The sequence below is a fragment of the Mustela nigripes genome, chromosome 14 (assembly GCF_022355385.1).
Source record: "Mustela nigripes isolate SB6536 chromosome 14, MUSNIG.SB6536, whole genome shotgun sequence".
In the NCBI taxonomy this organism is placed as follows: domain Eukaryota; kingdom Metazoa; phylum Chordata; class Mammalia; order Carnivora; family Mustelidae; genus Mustela; species Mustela nigripes.
Genome location: NC_081570.1, coordinates 77,838,189 through 77,855,899, shown reverse-complemented (window position 1 = coordinate 77,855,899; position 17,711 = coordinate 77,838,189). Strand labels below are relative to the sequence as shown.

At 41.2% G+C, this 17,711-nt stretch overlaps 1 protein-coding gene across 3 annotated transcripts in view; it reads left to right on the top strand.

Annotated features, from left to right (window-relative positions):
* Window positions 1-11,777, top strand: part of TGFBR3 (transforming growth factor beta receptor 3) — a 197,505-nt gene extending 185,728 nt beyond the window's left edge. For all 3 annotated transcript variants that reach the window (XM_059375372.1, XM_059375370.1, XM_059375371.1), the window contains exon 17: window positions 8,324-11,777. In XM_059375372.1, coding sequence (XP_059231355.1) covers window positions 8,324-8,442 — 119 coding nt within the window. In that variant the 3' untranslated portion in view covers window positions 8,443-11,777. The remainder of the gene's footprint in view (window positions 1-8,323) is intronic.
* Window positions 11,778-17,711: the final 5,934 nt, after the last annotated feature.

Sequence of the window (17,711 nt, the reverse complement as noted above, 5' to 3'; positions counted from 1 at the left end):
CTTATATGGCATAATTTGGGGGTTCAAGCAGCATCTGCCTCTGTGTCAAACACAACCCTTAATTTAGACAACCCTTAATTTGATTACGCTTTCTGTTCCATCTGAGCACAGAGCACAAAACCAAGTCACGTGTTTGAATTGGGGATATCTACTTATGTACCTGCAATGTGTGTGAGTATAAGAAAGCTGAGTCCCTACTTCATATCGTAGCTTTGGGCATTGTGAGGGATGCACCCTTAAGGCTATATTAACCCTGTTTGGAAAACTCCATTTCTGAAGCTACGTTCTCAAGGAGCCGTTGGAATGGAAATGGTTGCTAGAAAGGAGCCATAGAATCTTGATGCTCCTGAGAGCCCTCCTGGTTCAAGAGTCCCAAACCTGTGGTCCGTGAAGAGTTTTTTGAGGCCGGGGCAAAAGAATTTACTTTTATTTTTTCGTAAAATTTTCTAATCTTATCACAGTAGTACCTGCATATACTTTAAAGGCTAAAGTCTATAAGAACTGCTGTTCATGCTGTGAAGAACATGAGCCCCCTCCTGCCTCACTCCCTTTTCTTCCTCCTCAGAGCACCATTTTTGACTCTTAGCTGATTATTTTGGACATTAATGCATATATCAAAATAATAGTATAATATCACTAGTTCTTAACTTACCAATTATAGGCCTTTTCTGTCCACCTCCTACAATGGAGAATTTGGTTCTTTTTCATCCCTCTGCCCCAGTTATACATTCATGCCCCTGATTGCTCCCCTGTCGCCACCGTTCTCCTGACAGAATCAGGCTGAAATTTGGGGTTGATCAGTATTTACTCCTTACATTACTATGACTACCTAAATGCTAAGCACAGTTTAGCTATGTAATATTATTGTTCCTTCTGCATGATTTTTTTTTTTTTGAGGGAACATGCGAGTGGGGGCATGGAGGGCTGTGTGCAGAGGGAGGGGGGAATCCCAGTGTGGGGCTCAGTCTTACAACCCTGAGACCACGACCTGAGCCAAAACCAAGACTTGGACGCTTAACTGAGACATCCAGGCACCCCATTCCTGCCTGACCTTTAATTTTCCCTAGAATTAATGATTATCTTCCCCCCCACACACATTAGCTTAGTTTTCTGTATGCTTCTCACTAATTCATCTGTTGACTCTCAGCCAGTGGACTCAATCTCTTAACACATTCAGGTAATAGATCTTCTACTGATTTCCTTTCCTTCACGCAATCTTTCCTGGAGCCTTCTTAGCTGTTCCTGTCTGAACCGGTCATCCTCTCTGTTTCGACACTGCCGTCTTAAATTCTTTCACCACCGTTCTGGGTGTTCCCTACACTTTGGAGTTTTGAATGGCCTGTGTCATCTCTCCCATGTCTTCCTCCTCCATTGTGGAAGAGGCACATAAGAAGTAAATGTTTGTCATACCTTGCTTATCTGAAAATATCCTCAGTTTATACAAACACATGGTAGGTAGTTTGACAGAGTATAGGATTTTAGGTCATAAATAATTTTCCTTCAGTACTGTAGAAGCACTCCTCATTGACCTTTACCTCTGAAGATTGCTTTTGGGAAACTCAAAGCCATTCAGATTCCTGGCCTGATTTTTTATGTTATTGTTTAGTTTGGTTTGTTTTTTTCTGGAAGAAGTTTTGCAACAGTCCTTGATTTAGGTGTATTTTCATATCTTATGCCAGGCATTAACTGAATCCTTTCATCCAGAAACCCATGTCCTTGAGCATTAAGATTTTTAGAATTACTTGTTTTCTCCTATTTTCTGTGTTCTCCCACATTCTAGAAATCTATTTGGAATTAAACCTCTTAGGGCACCTGGGTAGCTCAGTCAGTTAAGCATCCTGCTCTTGATTTTGGCTCAAGTCATGATCTCAAGGTCATGCAGACAAGCCCCTCATCAGGCTTTGCACTCAGCAGGAGTCTGCCTGAAATTATCTCCCTATCCCTCTGCCCACCCCACCCCCTTTTTCTCAAAAAAAAAAAAAAAAAAATCTTTTGAATGATCCCCTAATTTTTCTTTTTCTGTTTTCTACTTTTTTCCCTTAATTTCCAAGAGATCCCTTCACCTTTATCTTTTAGTTTCCTACTGAATTTTTAAATACTGTATTCAAATTTTTAAATTCCAAAACATTTTTCCTATGAATTAAAAGCATATAAAGCATATAAAAGCATATACCCTATTTTTATCTCATGGGTATAATATCTTATCTTGAGAATACTAACATAGGATTATTTAAGAATGAGTAATTCCGGAGCTTGTGGATGGGATATATTGATTGTGAACTTCCCTTAGGGTGATCTGGCTAGGCCTTTTATCAAAGAACTCCTGATAACACATCTTTAGATCTTTCTTCTTGAGCTCCTCAGGTTTTCCTCTTGGAGGGTATAGATCTGGCTGTCCGTGTTCAGGGAGTCACAGCATTCAATGTCCATGACATTCATTTAATCCTCTTTCAGCTGGGTTCTCTGCTCTCCGCTGTCCTGGTGTTGATCAGACTCTCAGTTTTATCTTCTGGAGAGTAAACTTCCTGTATTCCTCCCCACTGAGGAAGGGTAGGGTCCCACCAGACAGAGTAAAGAAGGGGATTTACGGAAATCTCACTGCTACTTAGACGGAAGTCAGCCAACCCCAGTGCTTGCGGCACCTTGTTTACTCTCTCTTTTGGGGTATCTGATGCCACCATTTCTTGAGTTTTTGAGGGCTCTGGGTTATAACTTGGTTGTTTCTCAGCTTCTCTCACTGTTGACTTAGGTTCTGGCTCTCATAAATCTGCTAGGTCACTCACTCATTTACCAGCTTCCAGTATTTTACTGCTTTGGTCTCCATTTCCAGTTTTATTTCTTTTTTTTTTTTTTTTTTTTTTTTTCCAGGGGAAAGCGCGAACGCAGTCCCCCATCCAGTTTTATTTCTTAGTTTGTTTTCCTTCTTCTTCTTTCTGGCAGGTTTATGCATTTTAATTTTGATGAGATTTTCCTCCAGGCCTATGTGTAGGTCGCAGTTCTGTACTGTTAATTTCTCAGTCTCTTGATATCCTAATTGTAATGATTTCAATCGCTCATCCATAAGAAGAGTGAACTAGATCACTTGTAGTTTAGAGAAGTTTCTGGTCACTCACTGTTTATCAGTTTCTAAAGTTGTGCCTCCCGTTCGCCAAACTAAAACACTTTCCTTTTGCAAACAAATCCATGCAGGAGGATGTTAGATGTTGTCATTATTTATCTTTATACTTTATTTAACTTGCCTTGTGGCCCCTGAACAGAATGTACTCAAAGTCTGATGATAACAAGAGGAAGAGGGAAAAGCAGGGGGTCCTGGGGGAGGCCACCTTCCACGTGTGTCTGTACAACCCTTGGACTTGAAGCTCTAGTTTCACTGCTAGTCTTGTTACCTGAGCCAGGTACCTTAACCATGTTTCCTTTAGTAAACATAGACCTGATTCCTATTCCGCAGGGTTATTGGCAGTAAGAGCAAGTAACCAAGAGTACATGTGAAAAGTCTTCTGAACTCCCAAGTGCTACAAAAATGTAAGATACTGAAGGGTTCTCAGATGTGTAGGCAGAGGAAAAAAAAAAAAAAAAAAAAACTAAGAGTGGAAAGAATGCTGCATTTCACAGAGCAAATTGAAATGCTGAGGTCTCAAATTAGGTGCACCTTTCCTAATCCCTCAGGCTTCTATTCAGCAATCCTCAGATGAACATACTGTGTTCTTAAAAAGCAGAAGTCAACACATCCTTAGGTTTATCCGAGTCAGGTAAGAGCTTTTAATTAGGAGCATCTGCCTGGGCTTCCTATGTATCTAGAAGTCTGAAGTTTCTTCAAGCTCCCACGTTTAGTCCAGATGAAGAGAGAAGCAGCAAGATAGGTGTGACTGAAGTAGGGGGCAAGAGACTAAGTTCCAGCGATCAGAAGGATATGGGTGGGAACTCTGGTGTGACTGTAAAGACTTCAGGATCCATTTGCAGCCACATGCGCACGCTAAGTTAAAGCAAGATAGCTACAGGGACCCTGGCTGGCTTAGTCGGTGGAGCAGATGACTCTTGATCTTGGGGTCCTACGTTGGAACCCTACGTTGGGTATAGAGATTGCTTAAAAATGAAAATCTTTAAGAAAAATAAAAAAGATAGCCATGGAAAACCAAAATGCAGGTGCACATAGATTGGCCATACTGCAGGAATATAAAAAGAAAGAGATAGGATATTTTTAAAGCTTTTAAACTCCCGCCTTGGGGGCACCTGGGTGGATCATTTGGTTATGTGTCTGCCTTCAGCTCAGGTCATGATCCCAGGACCCTGGGATCAAGTCCCGCATCGCGCTCCCTTCTCGGCAGGGAGCCTGCTTCACCCTTTCCCTCTGCTTGTGCTCTCTGTCTCTCTGTCAAAAATGAATAAATAAAATCTTAAAAATTCATTCGTTCGTTCATTCATTCCTGGCTTGGAATATTTCCCCCTTTCTTCATAAATGATAACGGCATCAGATTTACCCCTCCTGCTGAGTTTGTCTGCAGAGGGAAAGTCTTTTAGCTTGGAGAGTAGGGAGGGACAATTTTTCAAAGTGATAGTGATTGACAATTTCTATAAACTACTGGTAGTCTAGGTCACTCTCCTTACAGGAGTAAGCTTATAAAATAATTACAGTTAGGATATCAAGAGATTAAAACATTGGTTGGTTCATAATTGCAGGCAACACATAGGCCTAGTGGACAGTATCTTTTTCTTTCTAGCATCAAGTAATACTAAATCTAAATCACCCCCCGGCATATGGTTTTCAATCCAGTGCTTAAGTATCTTCCAAGAAGGAGATTCCATAAATTCCCCTTATAACTAACCAATCCCCATAATCAGCAAGTTCTTTTCTCTGTGACCTAAATCCTCATTGCTACCATTTAAACCGATTTCCTCACGATCTGCCCTCAAGAGGAAAAGAACAGCTGTCTGCTCTTCTTCATAATAATCCTCTTTGGGTGATATGTGCAAACATTCTCCTTTGGGCTAAATGTTTGAGATTCCTCTCACCTTCCTTTAAAATTCTTCTGTTGTTCTTTACCCATAGAGCTTCTCGGTGTTATTCACATCTTTCTGTGATAAAGCTTCTTCCCCATGACCTGCCTGGCCGTGCTGAAAGATGCAGAGATAAGAATCCAGTTGTAAAGTAGACTGCCAAAGAGGTGGCAAGAAATCAGATCTGGACAACTCCATGCCAAGCTAAAGAAATAAAACAGATTATCCCTTAAGAAATATATTTTTCTATTTCTGAAAGCATCTCTGCCAGTAGCTGAGCTCAGCCATAGGCAAATATATGAGCCAGGTCAAAGTTGTTCTAACCACTCTCCTCCAAATGCCTCCTCCTCTACTGTCCTTCCTCCCCACATCTCTCTTCCTCAGTGGGGTGTGAAATTTTAGGAGCAAAATGTGAAGACAACACATTTCTTCGGATGGCCAACTCTGATGTTGATGAGCAGAAAGGATCCTTCCTTGGACTCCTTACGTTTGCTATGTGGGGCTTCCCTGCTTAGTCTTGTGGTCCTCATGGCCCATCTTCTCCAGAAGAAGGGCAGTTGTGTTTGTCACCCAAGGGATGTGTTAGAGAAAGTCAGTGCTCCAAGGAATGAGAGGTCATTATGATAGCAGAAAACTAAAGGGCCCAGCTTAGAAAACCCAGGGGAACTCCACTGGCTTTTTAAGCAGAAGTGGCTACACACTGAACTTTCTCATGGTGACTTTTTCTGTAGCACCACCTCCATCTGACAACAAAAAACTTTGTCTTAATTTCTCAGAAGGTAGAAGTTTTTTTAATAACTTGGTTATATTGAGAAATCTCATGCCTTACATGTGAAAACAGTCACCATGGTAGAAGAAGGTATTTTCTATATTTCTGGGCAGATTCTCAGATAAAGATTCTCCTTGCCTTGGCACATAATTGGCTCAAAGTCAGTAGACTGGTTTTTGTTGTTGTTGTTCTAATTTTTCCCCCCTGAAGTATAGTTGACACACTGTTATTTTAGTTCCAGGTGTCCAACATGGTGATTCTACAAGTCTATACATTCTGCAGCATCACCACCAAGTGTAGCTACCATCTGTCAGCATATAATGCTACTTTGAAGTCAGTAGATTATTAGGTTAAGTTGACTTGTCCGCCTTGGTGAACTGCATCCTACAATCTTGACTCTAGGGGGCTTCTTTGTTTTGAGCTTTCATTTTGGACAGTGTTTTACATAAGCACAAGAGTTTCCAAAACTGGGAGTTGAAAGACCTTTTTAATGGGCACTGATTAAAATAAACTGGCATGGCAACAAATTGTATTTGGCAAATAGACATCAGAAAGCAAATATTCAGACTTCCTGGGCAGGGAGCAGGACTGGCACTTTTCCTGACTCGGAATAATCCAGTTCTGGATGAGACACTTGTTTGTGGTGAATAGATGAGGCCAGGCCATCCTGCTTTAGCTGCTGTGCAAATGAAGTTCAGGTGAGCCAGAAAGTGAAGGTGAAGTGTTGATTGCTCCTGGTTTTCTGGTGTATTCTCTGTTTAAATGGGGAAAATATGTTTTTAAAATACGCTTCATGCACAGCCACATTTGTCCTTCTAATTGATAACATAAGGATCCAGCTGGGTGTGGATCAACATGTGGGCTTAAGGGAGCTGAATTTTTAAAATATATCACGAATTGTTCAGGTCTCTGGAGGCTTTTGGTTTTTTGTTTTGGGGTTTTTGTTTTCATTTGGTTTTTGACATCAGAATAGCTAAAAGATTTTATTTCCCTCTAGAAATAAGCCCCCACTCTGGGGAAAGTGAATTTCTGGCAGAAAAGTCACTGTCAATAAGGCAAACTTCCCCATCTTTAATTACATACATCCATGCAGGGTAGAGGGCAATGCTGGGGAGGGTCCAAAATACAGAAAAAAAAAAAAAAAGAAAGAAACCAAGAAGAGTAAAAATATAGTTTCTCTGCCTCTGAGGCATATTGACCCCCTATCCCATCTCTATCCCACCAATCCCAGAAGAAAAGATAATCAGAGGAAATACAGCATGGGCCACATAATGCAGTGAGCATAAAAATGCCTGGAGGTTGATGCAGACGTCTGTTGTCGTTGTGTGGTTTCTGAAATGGGTGGCAGGGAAACCTGTAACCAGACGCAAGGGCATGAGCCTGGTCTACATTTCCCAGAGCTGCTTTTTTGGCAGAGTCTTTTGAGGGGCCCAGCAAGGGAGTGGAAGTGAGGGGCTAAGATCCCGTCCTTGAAGGGTAGCGCCTTTGCTCTGTGAGTTTTTTAATGAAGCAGCCAAAGGGTTGCTTATCTCTTCGGCTGATAGCTGTGTGTTTCAGCATGACAGGAAAGAGGAGGCTCATTCATAAACAGACCTGGCCCTCTGGGGCTTCCCACACTGGAGGAGGAGGGGAGGGAGACCGCTGACCAGAAGTTTATCAAGTTGATGCTGCGACTTCGGAGAACATGCAGTGTTTTTCACTGGAGCGTTGATCGCTTTTCCCCACACAGAGCCATTTTCTGAGGGCTGCCCTGAGACCATTTTCGCTGAAGAAAAGACTTCGCTCTAGGGCCTTTTGAAGGGCTAAATGCAAACCATGTGTGTGACCCGGGGGTTCCTGTTCCTCCTCCAAAGCACTGCACATTTGGCACAAGGAACGTGCTTCGTTAAAATGCAGTGGGATGTCATGAAAAGTGGGATGCTTCGTGTGTTAGGAGATATTCTCGCTGCACCCCCCAGTGAACTGGAGGATGGAGGATGTGGTTCCCTGACATCCACACTCCCCATGTGCTCACCTCCTTCCCCAAAAGGTTTTTCTGGGAGCAATTTGCCCTAAACGCCATTTCTTGGGTGGGCTGTGTGCTTGGGACACACAGCTCTCTCTGCTACAGCTCCGGCAAAACCAAGCCTCCCCACCCAAAGTTTGAACAAGTAGATTCAGAAAAAGACCCCCAAAGCGGCAGGTCTTTCTTGCTACAGTGTAAAGGTCTCACCCTGCAAACTTCTCTGTGAGAAGAGACGGGCTGGTTCCTGAGTACAGGGGCTGGGCTGTGGGGGCAGATGGTGGTACTTTCTTCAAAGGTCCGAAGCACTGAAATCCTGAGGACTCGGTGTCCTCTGTCAGGGTCTGAGTCACTAACACTGCCTGTCAGTCCACTTGAAAACCGTTCTCTCTTGGCCACGCAAGAGGCCGTAAGAACAACAAGCGAACACCAGCGCACCCAGCAACTTTCTGTGTAAGGCCTGGTCGGTTTGCTTCTGCCCGTGCTGGCAGACGGGAAAATGTACTAGTCAGTGATCAGTGACTTTGTCCCTTGTCCCTTTGCTTCCTTCACCACAGGAGAGACCGCAGGAAGGCAGCAAGTCCCCACCTCCCCGCCGGCCTCGGAGAACAGCAGCGCGGCCCACAGCATCGGCAGCACGCAGAGCACCCCCTGCTCCAGCAGCAGCGCTGCCTAGCCGGGGCCCTCACTGCGCATGCGGGCCTGGAAGACCTCGGCCGGCCGTGCACTTGTAAAGAGAGAGTGAATTTCCATCCAAAGACCACCTGTTGTATTCATCCCCACCCCCCTCCCCCAGGGCAAATACACATGTGACCCTGGGACTTCCATAAGACACTAGAACTCACAGGAGAAAGCCGAGGTGGTGGCCTTCTCCACCAGCCCCGCGCAGGCCTGGGGGTTTTCAATGTGAAACACATGCCAGTTTTCAAAAATGCTGCTTTGTCCAGGTAAGACTCTCCACAAACTGGGGCCCTGAGATTGACCCTGGTGCAAGGAGTCAGTAAGAGGATAATAAGCAGACCGTAGGACCCATGAGGAGATATGGCCAAAGATTCTTGTGTAACTGAACCAAGATGTAGGACAAAAGGAGTTCTTCAGGATTTTCTAAGTGTGTTCCTCCACGTCTAATTTGCACCTTCTGGATGCACACTTCTCACTTTGCTGTCACACCCTCTGGGGGCTGATGTCGTTGGCTTGACGGGTACTGCCCTCAGGGACTGCATCCGGACACACAGCACAGCAACATTCCTTTCTGGTGCCCTGGGCCAAAACCGGCGCTGATAACCTCATCAGCTTCCCCCTTCTCCCGCACTCACACACCGATTGCGAAAATGTCTTAATGCAAATTTGGGATTTCTTTATAAGCATCTAGAAATTGGAAATGGCCAAAATTCTGGGACTGCAGATTTGGGCCCATTGATGACCTTGTGTTCTAAAAAACTAACCTATAGGTGGGGGCAGCTTTAGTTTTAAAGTAGAAGAGGAATTTGCACAGTAATGTATATGCAAGTACAGGTATAGACTGTGTCATTTGGCACGTTCATCTTCTCGGTTAAGAAGAAATTCATTCCCTTTTTTAAAATGTCCTATGCCTCAAAGTTGGAACTTACTCTTAAATTATTTGGGAGAATTAGTGTTTCCTCTCAAAACACGTCGGCCTTTTTAATAGACCCTTCTGTAAAATGCGAAGCTCTTGTTCGTGCATGGCAGATCCTGTTGGATTCCGGTTGATTATCTGAACACGGTCACCAAGAGAGTTCTGCCAAGAGAGTGCTGAGATCTGGAAAAGGGCACTCATTTGGACTGCTTTAGTTCTCTTGCCTTAAATATTTTCCAAACTCAAAAAGGATTTGAGGTGGATTTCATTAAAATGGAATAATATGATGCCACTTTGCAGCTAAAATAAGCTCAACTGATACCTCTGTGTTAAAAAAAAAAAAAAAAAAATGCCAGAGGGAAACTTCATGCCAATTGATTTACTACTGAGGATAGCTTTATTGCAAGTAAATACTAACGTTTTTCCAGAATTCTCCCCAAAATCACTCTGAAAACTACAAACAGGAAAGGCTAGATGCTACCCCAAAATACTCAAAAACAAATCTCACCACCCTTAAAATAAAGAAGTTGTGCCTCTTTCTCTGAATGGAACACGAAGTAGGAAATGTTAATATCACCCAGTATCTGAAGGGGGTGTCTATAAGGCACATAAGTAGGTGGAGATACTGAGAGTCATTGATATGATAGATCTGACTAGTCACTGATAGGACAGACTTGTCACTCAGTCATAGAGTAAAACTCTGAGAAGTGTAGATACTCAATCTGGATAATATGAACCAAAACAGATTACTTGAGGGCAACGATTTCAAGACTGTCTACGTTAACTTCTTGGAAAATTTTGCAGATTTCCACATAGAAATGAAGATATGAGATTAGAAAATTTATTTCCTTCAGTTAACTTTTTAACACAAGGGTATCAGAATGGAGGACTTAGATGATGCTACCTGTGTTTGAAAATAATGCGCTTTGCCTAACCTTCAGCAGAATGTATTGTTTTAGCATATTCTATGTATAAAAAAGTTTAAAGATGTCTTCAAAGAAGACTAGAGTCTTTAAGTCACTTATAGCTATATTTTACTACAAAAATTTGTGTATAAAGATATATTTAAGTGTTTTTGATAAATTTAAATTACTCCATATGAAATGTTTAATTTCAGTTACTGTGAATTCTTTTGATCAGTCCTTTGCTGTTTAAAAAACCCTTTCCACCCTACAAAAAAGAAAATTAGCCATTAAGAGATATTGAAAGATCCAAATCTTCAGATGGACAGGGTTAAAACCTTTGGTGATTATATTTAAATGTATATTTTTGAGAGAGATGCTACATTGCCAATGATTTTATAAATAATTTAAAATTAATTTACAAATTTATAGATGCAAACCAAAAGATTTTAAAAGAAAGAGAAGGAAAAAATCACCTTTTATTTGTTTAGGTCTTACTGTCAGAAGTATTATTTAGATCAAGAAATCCGTGTTGATAAACCTGATCCCATATTAATTGAAGAGTGAATGTCATTAAGTATCTCAGAAATGTCTCTAAAGTGTTTCTAAAGAAAGTGTTATCTAACTAGCTTCTTATTACAACATTTTCAATCGCTTCATACTTCACAGTCTCAATACAAAATACAAGCTATACTTTATAACAAGTTCTGCAAGTTTCTTTAAAACTGTTGTTATATTCCAGTTAAATGCTTCTGTCTACAAAGTATTTTGTTACTTCTGCAGGCTACACCCTAATTCACAGAGACCATTTGGCTTTGTTTGTTGTTCAAGCTAAAGCTGTTACTGAAATGCTCTAAAGGAAGGCGGAGGGTCTGTGTAATGCCCTCTCGCTTTTCACCATGTGTTTACCAGCAGTTACTCTGTAGTTTAAGAGTTAGAGACATCTTCACTCTGAGCTGTTTCTATAGCATTTTCTACACAAACGAAGATGGTCTTTTCCTTTTCTTAATAAGATTGTAAACCCATTTTCTGTGTGTGTTCTGTAGTGGGCATAATTGTGGGTGTGGGGGCAGGGGGCGCGCACACGCGTGCCAGCCTTTTCGTACTGTAACTACCTCATGGTGTGAGTGACGCTTCTACTGCCGGGTGTGTTAACAGAGCACATTTTGTTGGGTGATGAATGTGTGTGTGACCTTTTTCCTGTTTGTTTTATCTGGGGGTTGTTCATGAAACTGACAGATGTTTTTCTAAAAAGGACTATTATCAGTTTCCAAATACAATACTTCTCTCTTCTGGTTTTTCCTGAGTGAGCCTGATTTTGTTGCTGTTTTTCATCTATTGGGGTAAAAAGAGTACCCTTAAAATCCCTGTGGCCAGTTTGAACACCCCCGTTATATTCTTTTCTCTGTTCAATGTGTTGGCAATTTTATGAATATGCTTAGATGTATAGTTTTGATAACCACAGTTTTAAGTTCTTTATCTGTGCATAATAAAAAGATATATACCAATTTATTAATGCCTGCCTTGTTTGGTTATCATTAAATTCTACCATCAGGATGGTGTAACTTTTTCCTTGTGACTTTCTCCTAAATTGATCCTCTGTTGCAAATGGGTTTATGAGGAGCCGGAAGTGAAGAGGCTAAGAGAAAAGCCTAACTCAGTAGAGCAGAGAGAAAGAATGGACTGACCAGAAGAAAGGTACAGCAGGAGTTGTCACTATTCTTGGAAAAATGTGGCGGGAGACCCAGAAGTGGGTGTCAGCCCCTGCATCCATTCCTGGCCTTTCTGTCAACCTCCTGGAATCAAGGAATGGGAAATAGGAGTATTTTGGATCTCCACATACCCCAGTGATGGTTCCAGCATTCTCTATGGACCTGAATGACCACCACCTTTTAACTGCCCGAGCCAGAAATCTGGAAATCTAACTGGAATCCTCTTTTGCCTCCCACCACCAAATTAATAAGTCCAAGTTTATTCAACCTCTTCTACTCCTGCTGCTATTATCCAGACTCCGAGGCCCATTATCTCTTAAACTAAAGGACTACAACCACCTAACTAGTATGCTGACTTCCAGATTTGGCCCCTGCTAATTCTTCTTCACTACGCAACCAAGAGAATTGAATAAAGACTCAAATATGTCACTTTCTAACTGGAAGCCTTTAAGTAGTCCCCCCACTTGATTTCAGGATAAAGTTCAACCTCCTAGATAAAGCTTAAAGAGAAGAATCTGCCTACCTTCCCAGCTCCTACTTTCATCTCTCTGGAACTCCTATTCCCTGTGGCAGATCCCCCACGTGACACCACTTAACCAAACCACCCAGGCACCCCCCGATCCATAGTGTTTTTATCGTCACATCTTCTAAAAATTTTTCTTGCACACACAATATACATATATAAAAGGAATGCAAATAATACATCTAGCACCGAAAAGTCCCCATAAGCCTCACACTTAAGGTAATAATACTGATTTATTGTATGTATTCCCAAGCATTTCCTTATATTACCATGTACATGTCACTATAATGCGTAAGATCATATCATAGCATTTGTGACCTGCTTCTTTCACATGGCATATCCTCCTATCAGATTTCGTGTATTGATGGTCACTTTTTGTTTTAACTAGATTTTCCTTAAATTGCCAAGTAAATAAAATAAAGTTAATGCTCTTTCCCTGGCACCTCCCAGGAGGAAGTGATGTTTACAGCCTTTTTCTCACCCAAACATATGAAACGTGTTCACAGACAGATTTTTGTTTTGTTTACTAATAATGGGATCCCAGTATACATATTCTGAAACTAGCCTTTTTCACTGGACATGGTCTTCCCTCTAGGTTAATAGATATAGAACAAATTCATGCTTTTAATGGCAAAATAATATTTCATACAATTAGCCAATTCAATAGTGATAGACATTTAGAAGTATTCTTTTTAGGGTTTTTGCCATAATACCCTGCTGCAGTTAATATCCTTGTATATATATCCTTGTGTTCTAGTGCACTAAAGCAAAGTGACATTGTCACAGAGAAACTGACAAATTTATCATCATAGATTTTAACATAGAAGGTGGTAAATCACAAAGATTTGGATATGGAAGATTTGAACAAGGCAATTAAATTAAGCTTGATCTAATGCCTATACACAAAATTTGAGAATTTTGTACATACAGAATGTTCATAAAATTTGACTACTGTTAGACCATAGTCAAAGTCTCAGTGTGTATCACAGAACTTAATTATTCTGTCAAGTTTTCTGCTTTTGTTTTGTTTTAAGATTTTATTTGTTTATTTGACAGAGACCACAAGCAGGGGGAGTGGCAGGCAGAGGAAAAGGGAGAAGCAGGCTCCCAGCTGAGCAGGGAACTCAATCCCAGGACCCTGGGATCTGAACCAAAGGCAGGCACTTAACCAATTGAGCCACCCAGGTGACACACTGGTCAAGTTCTTTAGCCATAATCCAAGTAGTTCAGAAATCAATTAAAAAAGGATAATTTAAAAATACTCAATACCTTTGAAAATTTTTTAATTTCATGAATCAAAGATGTACTCTTTGTTTTTATAACTTACTTTATTTATTTATTTATTTATTTATTTTAAATTTATTTTCAGTGTAACGGCATTCATTGTTTTTGCACCACACCCAGTGCTCCATGCAATATGTGCCCTCCATAATACCCACCACCTGGCTTCCCGAACCTCCTACCCTCCACCCCTTCAAACCCCTCAGATTGTTTTTCAGAGTCCATAGTCTCTCATGGCTCAGCTCTCCTTCCAATTCCCTCAACTCCCTTCTCCTCTCCATCTCCCCATGTCCTCCATGATATTTGTTATGCTCCACAAATAAGTGAAGCCATATGATAATTGACTCTCTCTGCTTGACTTATTTCACTCAGCATAATCTCTTCCAGTCCCGTCCATGTTGCTACAAAAGTTGGGTATTCAAACTTTCTGATGGAGGCATAATGCTCCATAGTGTATATGGACCACATCTTCCTTATCCATTCGTCCGTTGAAGGGCATCTTAGTTCTTTCCACAGTTTGGCAACCGTGGCCATTGCTGCTATAAACATTGGGGTACAGATGGCCCTTCTTTTCACGACATCTGGATCTTTGGGGTAAATACCCAGTAGTGCAATTGCAGGGTCATAGGGAAGCTCTATTTTTAATTTCTTGAGGAATCTCCACACTGTTCTCCAAAGTGGCTGCACCAACTTGGATTCCCACCAACAGTGGAAGAGGGTTCCCCTTTCTCCACATCCCCTCCAACACATGTTGTTTCCTGTCTTGCTAATTTTGGCCATTCTAACTGGTGTAAGGTGGTATCTCAATGTGGTTTTAATTTGAATCTCCCTGATGGCTAGTGATGATGAACATTTTCAAAAATGTACTCTTAATAGAAATTAGGAAATAAGTAGATTTGAAAAATAATGAAAGTTCTACTCAAACATGTAGCTAAAGCAGTAATTTATGAGAAATTTGTACCTGTGAAATGCTTATGTTGGCGGGGGGGGCGGGGAGAAACATTGAAAATGAAAGTATATCCAGTGTAGCAAGTTAGGAAAAGTGCCAAAAACTAGTAATTACGAGACTACTAGAGATAGACAAAAATTAAGAATGCAGGCATTAGGAATGAAAAGAGGACAAAACAATATACCAGAGATTTTAATAAATAAGGGATCACCATAAACAACTTCATTCTAATAAATTTGAAAACTTACTGTGTGGTGATGTGCTTTTGGGGGTCCTGTTAGGAGAACAGAAACCACACTGGATATTTTAATATAGGGCAATTAATATAATGACTTGGTTAAGCAGGTGCTCAGAGGCTGAAAAGGCAAAAAGGGGAAACTGAGGTAACAGAATTAACACACAAGGAAAAATTACTTCCTTGGGGCTGAAGATTATCAGAACCTCAGTTGGCAGGGGTTTGTTGAGTTCCAGCATCAGGAAGAAAGGATAGGTTGGGCACTGGGAGACCAAAGCTTAGTAGATAGCATAAATGATTGCCAAAACCAATTCAAGAAGCAACAGAAAATTGGAAATACATACAGTCATTAAGAAAATCAGTGTTTGGTGCCCGGGTGGCTCAGTGGGTTAAAGCCTCTGCCTTCGGCTCAGGTCATGATTCCAGGGTCCTGGGATTGAGCCCCGAATCGGGCTCTCTGCTCAGCAGGGAGCCTGCTTCCTTCTCTCTCTCTGCCTGCCTCTCTGCCTACTTGTGATCTCTGTCTGCCAAATAAATAAATAAAATCTTTAAAAAAAAAAAAAAGAAAGAAAGAAAATCAGTGGTTTAGGGGCGCCTGGGTAGCTCAGTTGGTTAAGCAGTTGACTCTTGATTTCGGCTCAAGTCATGATCTCAGTGTCCTGGGATCAAGCCCTACATCTCCATCTGCACTCAGCAGGGAGTCTCCTCCCTCTCCCTTGCTCCTTCCTCATTCTCTACAGTAAATAAATAAATCTTTAAAAAAAAAAAAAAAAAAAGGAAAAGAAAATCTGTGGTTTAGAATCTACCCACAACAACAACATACAAAATTTAAAAATTTAAAAACCACTGCCAAACTAACATGGTTTTCCAGGTTAAGTTCATCCACATAGTCAAAGAATCAGTAATAACAGATCATGGTAATTCTTTTATTTGGGAGATAACAGGTCAAAGGGAGTGAGTTTTGTTTTTGTTTTTTGTTTTTTTTTTTTTAAATATCCATACCTATTACCACATTACTTTCTCTAACAGTTGTAGCAAATCAGACTGCTAGGTCTCCCCATCAGCACTGAGCATGTTGAAACAGACCAGTTTGAGGTAGACCCAATATTAATACAATAAATTTTTCATGGTTCAACACAGCTGAGCCATGGGTGATGTTGCTCCTCTAGTGGGTTTGGAGGGTAGAGCATCCAGCCAAAGAGGATTGTTCTTAAGATCTCAGAATCTTGCTAGGGTTTGTACTTGCTTGGGACCTGTTACCCACTCCTTTGTTCATGTTTCTCCCTTTTGGAATGGGAGTTATTGGGAAGGAAAAATAAATTTCCCTCTACCTTTCTGAGTTCTTAGCTGTGACCCCGTAATAAAAGACACATACTAGAGGAAAACTAACACATTTATAAACATGTGTACCATATGTATATATGGGAGATACCTAGCGAAAAGAGGAGGTGGCTTTAGAATTCAGGATTAAATATCTTCTTAAAAGGGAAAAGGGAGGGGTGATAATAGGCCTCTTAGGGGAGAATAATTGGTTTTTATAGAAGATGAATGGGCCCTTATAAGACTAGATGGGAGGTATGATAGTTTGTGACAAAGTTGGGTGTGGTGTCAATATCTGGGCTCTCTCTCACATGATGAGTCGATCTTCCCTGATGACTGAAATTCCCAGAGAGAGCATTTATGATAATTGAATTCCTTTTGGAAGGTCTGCCTTTAGCCAGAAAAGGAGGAGAAAAAGAAGAAAGAAAAAGTCCCTTCCTGCATGTGCTATTTTTCAAGTACCTATAGCTCAAAATAATCAATGTACCAAACTGGTATATTTTAGGGTGGCATGTTCTGAACTCTGACAGTCATATTCTGGGTAGCATATTCTGCTACCCTTTAGAATGTCTACCCTGTGCCTGTCCCACCATTGTACTATGGAAGCACAGAACTTGTCTGGTTTCACAGGATCACAGGTTCACAGCTGCAGAGGAATTTTGCCTCAGGGTGAATCATACCCACATCCACTCTCATTCATAAATGGTTTAGATGATAATTAGATGAGACTTTGGACTTCAGAGTTGAGGCTGAAATGAGAACTTTGGGGGCCGTTGAGAGGGAATGGACATATTTGGCACATAAGAAGGACATGGATTTGCGAGGCCAGGAGTGGAACACTATGGACTGGATCTTTGTCTCCTTCCATATGTTCATATGTTGAAAACCTAATCTCCAGCGTGATGCTATTTGGAGATGGGCCTTTGGGGGGGTAACTAGGTCATGAGAATGGAACTCTTATAATGCCATTAGTGCCCTTATAAGAAGAGACAGGAGAGAGCTTGCTTCCTCTTCCCTTCATGTGAGGATGTAATGAGAAGACAGACATCTACAAGCCAGGAAGTGGGCTCTCACCAGATACCAGATCTGCCAGCACCTTGATCTTGGACCTCCAGCCACCAGAACTATGACAGAAATGTTGTGTAAGCCCCCCAGTCTGTGGTATGTGATATTGCAGCCCAAGCTGACTAAAACAGAAATCAATTTCTGTTACTTCTCTTCTCCCTTCCCGCCCCAGAAGGCTTATGGAAAAATTAATATTAACTACTCAAACACCATTTATAAAGTGTTGATTTATTCCAACACTTGATTTTGTGAATGTTATAATAATTCTGTGAAGTGAAGAAATATTACCAGATAGAATTTTCAAGACAAATGCAGACGTCTTTTTTGTTTGTTTGTTTCAAAGCAAGCCAAACCTATACAG